Here is an 11,370-nt window from a genome sequence, read left to right as displayed (position 1 = left end):
TACCCCTCGGCTCCACTGTCCCTGGGGGCAGTCTCTGAGACAGTGTGGGGTCTGTCCATCTGTCTGGCACTCCCGCAACTCCACACAGCGAACACAGTCTAGGCTTTAAACACACCCAGGGGGCCCGTAGCCACATTTCGCTTCCATCCTCCTCTTCCCCCTCCCCCTCCTTTGGGCTCCTGGAACACCGGTGGACGTGGCAGAGGAAGGGCGCACGTACACACGTGCAGGCTCCAAGCGGGGCCCAGGAGGACCCGGGGACAGCTGCCTGTGGCCTGAGCACTGTCGTGCGGCTGGGCAAGAAGAGGGGCACATTTAAACCTCAGCAACTCCCTTACTCTCTTTCACCACCCCGTGAGAGAAACGGACAACAAATCATGAAGCACGTCTTTAACCGAGAAATCGTTTGGCCGAGTCTCTTCACGTGAGTATTCAGAACCGACAACAGAGGAGCCACACAAAACTTGTCAACTACGACCACATCCAACAAAGGTATAAAACACAATTACTTTATTGACTTCTTACAATCAAACACTGCCAACTACCATCACTTCCACTCATGCATCAGTAAACGATACTTCCTTAGTACTTTCAAATGATACATTTAAACAATGAACAAAAAGTTAGAACTTAAAATGCACCCTGATTAATTATGTAAACTGGTAATTTAAAAAAAAAAGCATAACTAACAATTTGGTTCCTTTCTTCATAAAATGGAAATTTAAATTTCTCCTGATAGTCTTGAGGTTCTCATTATGTCATGAGTAGTGCAAAGTGTGGCACACAGAGTTTCATCTAGAAAGGCGTGTCTTACACACCTGATTCAACAAACGAAATGTGCAGAACAAAATGCATACAGTCAATGCATGATAGAAAGCATGTTTCAAATACAAGGTGGCCCACAGGCCGCCATATTATTTAGGTTTTGCATTATCATTTATGTCATTACAGATTAATTATACATAACATACTTTTATACATTTTAACCCTGAAGATAAGAAAAATAACTGCTGCTCGAAAAATTATTCCAGGTAGCCATTTGGTTTGTATCAGGAGAAAGTGCGCCTCCGAGAGTCTAGCGTCTGCCCCGTCTGGAATCCTCGGCGCGAGTGTCCCATCAGACACGTGACGCATTTCACAGTGAGCGTTTCCAGGCCCCCGCGCTGCCTCTCCCCCCATGGCGCATCTCTGTGTGGTTTTCCCTTTTTTTTTTCCTCTGGATGAACTGTATTACTCTATTATTTGTCTTGTCTTCTCAGCTCTTTTATGGCCTTCCATTTCAATTATTCATAAATCCTTTCAGAATATCCTCCGAGAGCTCCATAAGGGGAAGTTCTGGAGATGGAAAATCCAAGGGTGGAAGGTTGGGTATGGGGATATCCTTGGCCTTCCCTGTGTTCGCGGCAAACTTCTGCCAGCTCGAAGAGGCCGCAGCAGTCTCGGAATGTGGCGGCAGGCTCCACAGCTCCGACTTTTCTACAAAATCAGCATCAACATCCAGCTCCTTCTCTACTGGGCCTTTGAGAAGTCTGGCCTTTTCGGCCTTCAGCTGTTTGTTTTCTTTCCTTAATCTTTCATTCTCCGCCACAAGGAATTCCACGTGCCGCTTCAAATCAGCGATCTTGGTCGCCTGCTCCTCTATAATTGTCTTATCATCTTTGGGGGCTTTGCTTCCGATGTGCGGCTCAGCCGGCTCACTCTTCTGCTGAAGCAAAAACAGTAGTGTGTCTGGATCCCTGTCAAAGACCCCCTGAATTTCAGGCAGATGCTTCTCGGTGGCAGGGCTGTATTTCTCAGAGAGAAGGGGGCTCTGGCCCTCGGCATCCTCAGAAGAGGGCCTGTGAGATGCCTGCAGCGGGGTGGCCGCCTCCCTGTCTGTGCTCTGCTGGGCTTTCAATCTTTCCTCCCGCTTCGCCCTTTTCCACCTCTCCTGGATGAGGAGGAGCTGCTTCATGTGGCTATCCCTTTGCAATTCCAGTGACAGATGAGCCTATTGCACAGAAGGAAAGGTATCATTTAACATTTAAGTCTCTTTAGTAATATCCAATGAATATCATTCCAAGATCCTATCCTCCTTTCCGAATGACTAACAATTAAAATTTCCATACTATATTTGCAATTCAACAGAACCTCAAATTTTTTCAAAAGTACTAGATCTCAGCTGGGCCAGAGGCCACTCCCACCCACAGCAGTCATGGCCCCCCTACACAAAGAGAGGATCCATGCAGGCCACAAGGGGAATTAGGGAGGACTGCACTTCTGAGCCCCACAGGACATCTACATAAGGCCACTCCATCAAGACCAGGAGACGAAGGTGAACTCCCTAACAGATAGAAAGACAGTCAAAATAAGGAGACGGAACACATTCTAAAGGAGAGAACAAGACAGATCCTCAGAAAAACAATTAAATGAAACAAAGATAAGCAATCTACCCCATAAACAGTGGAAAGTAATGGTCATAAAGATGCTCACTGAACTTGGGAGAAGAATGCATCAATGTAAATCATCAACAAAGAGACAGAGAATACCTCCATAATACAACAAAGTGCCAGGCAGAGCAGAAGAATACAATAAATACAAAATACACTATTGGGAATAAACAGATTAGATGACACAGAAGAACAGAGCTGCAATCTGAAAGGGCAAAAATCACCCAAAATCAAAATCAAAAGAAAAACTCGTTTTGGATGAGGACAGTTACTTAAGAGATCTCTGGAACAACAAAGCATAGTAAGAAAACTTATATGAAGAATAACAACAATGTCTACAAGAGCCAAACTATGGAAAGAGCCCAGACATCCACTGACATATGGATAAAGATGATGGGAAATAGTTCTACACAATGGAATACTATGCAGCCATCAAAAGAATGACATCTTGCCATCTGCAATGATGTGGATGAACTAGAGGGTTTTATGCTAAGTGAAGTAAGTCAGAGAAAGACAAATACCATATGATTTCATTCATATGTGGAATTTAAAGAAAAAGAACACATGAACACAGGGGAAGGGAAGGAAAAACAAAATGAAAACAGGGAGACAAACCATTAGAGGCACCAAACTCTAGGAAACAAACTGGGGGGCATAAGGGGGTGGGGGGGTTGGGGTAACTGGGTGATAGGCATTAAGGAGGGCACGTGTGATCTCATCGTAACACTGGGTGTTATAGGCACCTGACGAATCACTAAATTCTACCCCTGAAATTAAAAAAAAAAAAAAAAGCAATAGAGTGTTTTAAAAATAGTTTTTATTTTAAAACAAGATGAAAAAGAAAGAGCTGAGAATTTCCTTAACATGGGGATGAAAACAGCCATCAGGTCCAGGAATCAAAAAAAGCCCCAAACAAAATTAACCCAAAGAGATCCATACCAAGACATCTTATAATTAAATTGTCAAAAATTCAAGTTAATCTTGGGGCGCCTGGGTGGCTCAGTCAGTTAAGCGTCTGCCTTCCGCTCAGGTCATGATCCCAGGGTCCTGGGATAGAGTCCCGCATTGGGCTCCCTGCTGAAACAGGAACTCACCTCTTTGGCTGCCGTTCCCCCTGCTTATGCCCCGCCCCCCCCGAAAAATTATAAAATTAAATTTTAAAAAAATTAAAGCGAATCTTAAAAACAGCAAGAGAAAAACAACTAGTTACATGTAAGAGAATCCCCGTAAGTTACCAGCTAGGTTTCTGTGGGGATTTTTTTGATAAATCTCTTTCCTCGTCTTTGTAACAACATCTAACTTTTAGAGTGGTTTTACTTTATATCATTTCTGCATAGATGTCTGCACTCTGGTTTAGATGAAAACTGTATAACCTCAATTACAAAATAACATGCTGGGATGTTATTAATTACAGAAATCAATTTTACTGTCACCATCAAAGTGATCACGTTCTACAGCAGTGTGAACCTGCTATCCACCACCACAGGAGCCGCTGCTGCAACTAGGCGGAGCAACACGGAAACAGTTTGGCAATTTCAGAAATGAAAACACAATGTAAACGAGTTCTGATGTGAAATGTGCAAATATTAGAATAAAACAGAACGAGCATCCCGTACTACTTAGTAACTGAACACGTCTACTTTTCTTTGGTGACCGAGCGAGGTGCAGGACACAGCTGGAACAGAGTGATCATGGACAAGTTAATTTCCACATGTTTCATTCTCAGGTTTCCAGAGTAGAAGCACAGACTGGACAAGCTGTCATTAAACAAGAGGTAGACCAAAAAACCCTAACAGAGTTGACCACAAATCACATGGTACAAATTTTAGGGAAGTGCAAAAACTCCTGTCTGGAATTGTGTTTTTCTGACCACCACCATGAAGAAGACAATGCAAAAATGTGGTCATCTCTTTTTCCTCTAAGACTTTATCAGGTCTTCTAACACCACAGCCCTGATTTACAGTAACAATACTAGAATCCTAACAAATAAAATCAATTATGGTATCTGGAAGGAAATGGAGAACACGTTTTATTTTCCTAGTACTCCGTTTAGGACCAACTAAGGCCCTAAATTCCAAGATCTCCTCCTAAATGCCAGAAAGGCTCTGGCCTTTTAAGATAAATGCTTTTGGCTGGTGCTCCTGTCTGTGAAAGCCTTCCTGCAAATTCCCTGGGTTCAGGGCTCCTGGTGACCCCCTGCCAAGGTCACAGATGGGGAGGGGAGAAGAGGGAACTCCTCCCAAAGCAAGTAAGGGAACAGTCAGGATGCATCCTCAGCAGGATGCCAGTGACCTTCCAAGGCCAGCCCTCCTTGGAGCCACCACAGGAAGGTAAGCCCAGGGCAGATGTCACCTGCCCCACTCCTGGATAAGAAGACTTGGAATACAAAAAGTGTCAATTCTTCCCAAAGTCGCTAATACAGGTTTAATGCAACTCCATCGACATCAGAGCAAGATGCCAGTTACAAAAGGGGGGCAGGCTAGGCCTCTGGTGGTAACATTACAGGAGGGGAATCCTCTGCCAAAGAAAAGTAAATGTTCTCAGTTATTGAATCCTGAACTCTAAAAATTCGATGTTGTTACAAAGACGATCCAATCCAGTTATAGCAAATCCTCTGCCAAAGAGTGAAAGTGTTCAGTTATTGAGAAGTATGGGATATTTGTTCTGTTTTAAATCTACAATTTGCACATTTCCAGAATCAGCTGGATTCTAAGCAAAAGATCTGCAGGCCATGAGCAGCACGTGGCTCAGTGGTTTGGGCCACTGCCTTCGGCTCAGGTCATGATCTCAGGGTCCTGGGATCGAGTCCCGCATCGGCCTCTCTGCTCGGCAGGGAGCCTGCTTCCCTCTCACTCTCTCTGCTTGCCTCTCTGCCTACTTGTGATCTCTCTCTGTCAAATAAATAAATAAAATCTTTAAAAAAAAAAAAAAAAAAAAAAAAAAAAAAAAAAAAAAAAAAAACAAAGCACGATATATTCAAAGTGCTGAAAGGGAAAAAACAACTATCCAGCAAGGCTATCATTCAGAATTGAAGGAGAGATAGAAGAGTGTCCCAGACAGACAAAAGCTAAAGAAGCTCGTCACCACTAAACCAGCTTTACAAGAAGCATTAAGGGAAATTCTTTAAATGGAAAAGGAAAGACCAAAACTAGAAATTAAGAAAATATATAAAAGGAAAAAAAAAAATCTGCCACCAAGGGAAAACACTTCCTAGTGGATCAACCACTGACGAAGCTAGTATGAAGACCTAAGTTGACATAATCTACTATAATTAGTTAAGGGACTCAGAAACAACAAGGTATATAATAGGGGACACCTGGGTGGCTAACATGTCAGGCCACAATAAACTCAAAGACTGAAATCATTTCAAGCATCTTTTCTCACCACCAGAGCATGTAACTAGAAATCAACTACAAGAGGAAAACTGGAAAAAACACAAACACGTGGAGGCTAAAACATGCTACGAAGCAAGGTCAATATAAAGAAAAATCAAAGAGGACTCCAGAAGAAGGCATGAAGCAATGAAACACAACAGTTCAAAGATGGTGAGAGACAGCAAAAGCAAAAGGGAAGTTAACAGTGATACTGACAACCTCGAAAACAAGAAAAATTTCACCTAAAATTTCACCTTCCTTTTCACTAGAAAAGGAAGAACAAAGTCCAAAGTAAATGGAAGGAGATAATAAAGATCAGAGTGAATATAAGTCAAACATTTTAAAAAACAGAAAAGATAAACGAAAAGCTGGTTTTCTGAAAAGATAACAAAACTGATAAACCTTCAGCAACACTCGTCAAGGAAAAAAAGAAGATACTAACATATAAAATCAGAAATGAAAAGAGAAGTTACAACTAATACCACAGAAATACAAAGAATTTTAGGAGACTACTACAAAAAATTACATGTCAACATACTGGACAACCTAGAAGAAACAGATAAATTCCTAGAAACATAACCTCCCAAAACTAAAGCAGGAAGAAATCGAAAAATTTAAACAAACTGGTTACTAGTACCTGAACAGAATCTGTAATCAAAAATTCCCAAGTCCAAGACCAGATGACTTCAGAGGTGAATTCTACCAAACATTTTAAGAAGCGTTAATATCTATCCTTCTTAACCTATTACAAAAAGTGGAAGAGCTAGAAAAGCTTCCAAATTCTATGAGGCCAGCATTATCCTAATACCTAAATCAGACAAAGAAAAATAAGAAAATTACAGGCTGATATTCCTGATGAACACAGATATAAAAATCCTCAACGAGGGATGCCTGGGTGGCTCAGTGGGTTAAGCCTCTGCCTTCGTCTTCCCTGCTCTGCAGGGAGCCTGCTTCCCTCCCTCTCTCTCTGCCTGCCTCTCTGCCTACTTGTGATCTCTGTCTGTCAAATAAATAAATAAAATCTTAAAAAAAAAAAAAATCCTCAACGAATTATCAGCAAACCAAATCAACACCACATTAAAAGGATCATCCACCACACTACCATCTAGTGGGATTTATTTCAGGGATCCAAGGATGGTCAATGTCTGCAGATGTATCAACCAGATATACCACGTTAACAAAATGAAAGATAAAAAAAATCATACAATCATCTCAAGAGATTCAGAAAAAGCATTTGACAAATTTCAACTTCTATGCATAAAGAAGGTCTCAACAAAATGAGTTTAGAGGGAATATAACTCAACCCAATATGAAAAACCCACAGCTAACATCATACTCAATGGTTAGAAGCTGAAAGTTTTCCCTCCAAGATCAGGAACAAGATAAGGGTATCAACTCTTGCCACTTACTCAATTTAATACCAAAGTCCTAGCCCCAGCAGTTAAGAGAAAGAAATAAAAGGTATCCAAACTGGTAAAATCATCACTATTTGCATATGACACAATACTATACACAGGAAACCCATAAAAAGCCACCAGAAAAGTATCAGAATAAATGATTTCAGTAAGGTTGCCTACAGAAAATATATAGTAATCCATCACGTTTCTATACACTAATATCAAAGTAGCAGAAATTAAGAGAATAGTCACATCTACAGTATATCATAAATTTAAAAACCTAAAAATAAATTTATAACCAGGGTGCCTGGATGGCTCAGGTGGTTAAGCGTCTGCCTTAGGCTCAGTTCATAATCTCCCTGAGTTTGGGCGGGGGGTGGGTTTCCAGCTCAGCAGGGAGTCTCTCTCTCCCTCTCTTTCTGCCCCTTCCCCCACCTCATGCTCTCTCCCTCTTTTTCTTTCTCAAGATAAAGAAAATCTTAAATAAATAAAAAAAAGGGAACACAGCTGGAGGTACTATACTCCCAGATTCAGCTACACTGCAAAGCGATGTAATCAAAACGGTATGGCACAAAAACAGACACATAAACCAAACAGAACAGAGATCACAAAAATAAATGCACATATAGTAAATCTATGACAAAGGAGGCAGGAATATACAATGGGGAAAAGACAGTCTCTTTAATAAAACTGGTCCACTACAAGCAAAAGCATGAAATTAGACTACTTTCTTATACCACCCACAAAAATAAACTCAAAATGAATTAAAGACGTAAATGTGAGACCTGAAACCACAAAATTCCTGGGAGAAAACCTAAGCAGTAAGCTCTTTAACACTGTTCTCAGGGATTATTTTTTGGATCTGTCTCTTCAAGCAAGTACGACAAAAACAAAAGTAAATGGGACTATATCAAAATATTAAAACTTTTGCACAACAAAAACTATCAACAAAATGAAAAGGCAACACCCTACAATGTGGGAGAAGGTATTCACAAATGATGAATCCAATAAGGGGTTAATATCCAAATATATAAAGCATTCACAGAACTCTATGAAACAAACAATCCAATTAAAAAATCGGCAGAAGGGGCTCCTGGATGCCTCAGCGGGTTAAAGCCTCTGCCTTCAGCTCAGGTCATGATCCCAGGGTCCTGGGATCGAGCCCCGCATCGGGCTCTCTGCTTAGCTGGGAGCCTGCTTCCTTCTCTCTCTCTGCCTGCCTCTCTGCCTACTTGTAATCTCTATCTGTCAAATAAAATAAAAAATCTTTAAAAAAAAAAATTAAAAAAAAATCGGCAGAAGACATGAATGGGCATTTCTCCAAAAAAGACATCCACATAGCCAATAGACCCATGGAAAAAAGCTCAAAATCACTACCCATCAGGGAAATGCAAATGAAAACCACAATAAGGTATCACCTCACACCTGTCAGAATAGCTAAAATCAACAACACAAGACACAGCCAGTACTGGCAAGGATGTAGAGAAAAAGGAACCCTCCTGCGTGGCTGGTGGAGCCACTATGGAAGCCAGGAAGGCAGTTCCTTAAAAATTAAAAAATTGAACCACCACACAATCTAGTAACTCCACTACCAGGTATTAACCCAAAGAAAACAAAAACGTTTACTAATTGGAAAAGATCTACACACCCCTACGTTCACTGCAGCATTATTTACAATAGCCCTGATATGGAAACAACCTAAGTGTCTATGGATAGATGAATGGGTTAAAAAAGATGTGGTGTATATAAATAACAGACTATTACACAGCCATTAAAAAGAATGTGATCTTACCACCTATGACAACACAGATGGGCCTAGAGGGTCTCACATTAAATAAATTAAGACAGATAAGACAAATACTACATGATTTTACTTGTAGGTGGAATCTAAAAAGTAAATGAACAGAAACAGACTTAAATACAGAGAAATGGTGGTGGCCACAGGAGAGGGGGATGGGTTGATAGGACAAAACAGGTGAAGGGGATTAAGAGGTACAAACTTCCAGTTATAAAATAAGTCACGGACCCCTGGGGATAAAAATACACTATATGTTTATAAAAAAATAAATAAAAAAATAAAATAAGTCACGGAGATGGAAAGTACAGCACAGGGAATCCAATCAATATTAATACTAGAGTAACACTGTATGGTGAGAGACTAGGACTATACTTATGGTCAGCACTGAATACACAGAACTGTCAAATCACTATGTTGTGCACCCGAAACTAATGTAACACTGTATTATCAACCAAACTTATAAACAAACAAACAAATAAATGACAGCTGAAGACACTCTCAGGAACACGCTCAAGGTCACATAGCGAAAAGGCAAAGCTGAGGTATGGACCAACCAGGGCAGTACAGACCCAGTGTGGTGGTTTTAAAACATGTAAAGAGGGGACCCATGCGTGGCTCAGTCGTTGGCAGTCTGCCTTCAGCTGGAGTCATGATCTGGGAGTGCTAGGGGTCCTGGGATCCACCCCGCCCCGCACTGGGCTCCCTGCTCAGGGGGGACACTGCTTCTCCTCACTTGTGCTTTCTTTCTCTGTCAAATAAATAAATAAAATCTAAAAAAAAAAGTCAAGAGACAGAGTCTGATACCCCTCCCCTCAAACCTGGGTGGGCCTTTGTGGTCAATTCAAGGAACAGAGCAGGAGGGATCATGCTGGGAAACTTCAACTGCCACGTGGCCAGATTACAGAGACCAGAGAGAAGAGGAGGGGGAGGTAGAGAAGGACATCAATGCTGTGCTACCTGAGGAGCTCTGCCTGTCTCAGGCCCTGTCAGTCTCCCCAGCCCAGCCACCGGAAAGAAGCCACCTCGGAGATATCATCAGCTGCCACCTTCTGACTACACGAGAGCTGCCCACTACCCCCAACCCACAACTGGTCAGCTGAGCTCAGCCAACCTCATTTGTGAACAAATAAGTACCTATTAAAAAAACAAAACAAGGGGCGCCTGGGTGGCTCGGTGGGTTAAGCCGCTGCCTTCGGCTCGGGTCATGATCTCAGGGTCCTGGGATCAAGTCCCACATCGGGCTCTCTGCTCAGCAGGAAGCCTGCTTCCCTCTCTCTCTCTCTGCCTGCCTCTCTGTCTACTTGTGATCTCTCTCTGTCAAATAAATAAATAAAATCTTAAAAAACAACAACAACAACAACAACAGAACAAGGGGCACCTGGATGTCTCAGTGGGTTTTTAAAGCCTCTACCTTCGGCTCAGGTCATGATCTTAGGGTCCTGGGATTGAGCCCTGCATCAGGCTCTCTGCTTAGTAAGGAGCCTGCTTCCCTTCCTCTCTCTCTGCCTGCCTCTCTGCTTACTTGTGATCTCTGTCAAATAAATAAATAAATCTTTTTTAAAAAAATAAAAAACAAAACAAAACCAAACCAGGGTGCCCAGCTGGCTCAGTCAGTTAAGTGTCTGCCTTTGGCTCAGGTCATGATCCCAGGATCCTGGGATGGAGCCCTACATCGGGCTCCCTGGTCACCAGAGAGACTGCTTCTCCGTCTCCTACTCTCCCTGCTTGTGTTCCCTCTCTCGCTGACTCTCTGTCAAATAAATAAACAAAATCTTAAAAAAAAACAAAAACAAAAACTTTTGATGGTAATGCAAAAACCTTATGCTCTCCTTCCACTTAATGAAGAGTAGTAACTCATCACCATGCCATACAGTTAACGAATTAACCTTTGTGTGAGCAGCTTCATGTGAAAATCTAGTAACTATGCAGGAAGAACTGTATGAACAGTTTCTGTCCTCATCGCTGAAGCACTCATTGTGTCTGACACCAAATGCAAGACTTGTGTGGAAGCAGTCTTTACATGGGCATAATGTTTTCTTACCATTTTATGCCTTTGCTTTAAAAGAGTTACATTACCATTCAGTACACCTCTCCCATAAATGGGAGAAACCGCATGTTAGCCTACCATCACAGGTTAAAATGTAACAATGTTTCCAATACCACTGTAATACTAAACACCATAAGCATTCTATAGTGAATGATTCATACATTAGTATTCAGGCTAGTCTACCATAAAGCAATCATATTGCCGCTTCTTAGTTATCAGTGCAAGAATTGTTATACGTGTAAATAAATGAGTTTTTTTCACATTTTCATTTTTGATGTCTCGTGTCAGTAACACATATAACACCTACAGTCCTGATGTTGGCAGG

The 11,370-nt window shown here is 41.7% G+C and overlaps 1 protein-coding gene across 2 annotated transcripts in view; it reads right to left on the bottom strand.

Moving 5' to 3' along the window:
* Window positions 1–495: 495 nt before the first annotated feature.
* The window catches only part of NRBF2 (nuclear receptor binding factor 2), a 35,425-nt gene continuing 24,550 nt past the window's right edge, over window positions 496–11,370 (bottom strand). For both annotated transcript variants that reach the window (XM_046027832.1, XM_046027833.1), the window contains one exon: window positions 496–1,990. In XM_046027832.1, the coding sequence (XP_045883788.1) occupies window positions 1,280–1,990 (711 nt within the window). In that variant the 3' untranslated portion in view covers window positions 496–1,279. The remainder of the gene's footprint in view (window positions 1,991–11,370) is intronic.

This window comes from Meles meles, chromosome 13, assembly GCF_922984935.1.
Source record: "Meles meles chromosome 13, mMelMel3.1 paternal haplotype, whole genome shotgun sequence".
In the NCBI taxonomy this organism is placed as follows: domain Eukaryota; kingdom Metazoa; phylum Chordata; class Mammalia; order Carnivora; family Mustelidae; genus Meles; species Meles meles.
This window is presented reverse-complemented; position numbering and strand designations above follow the sequence as displayed.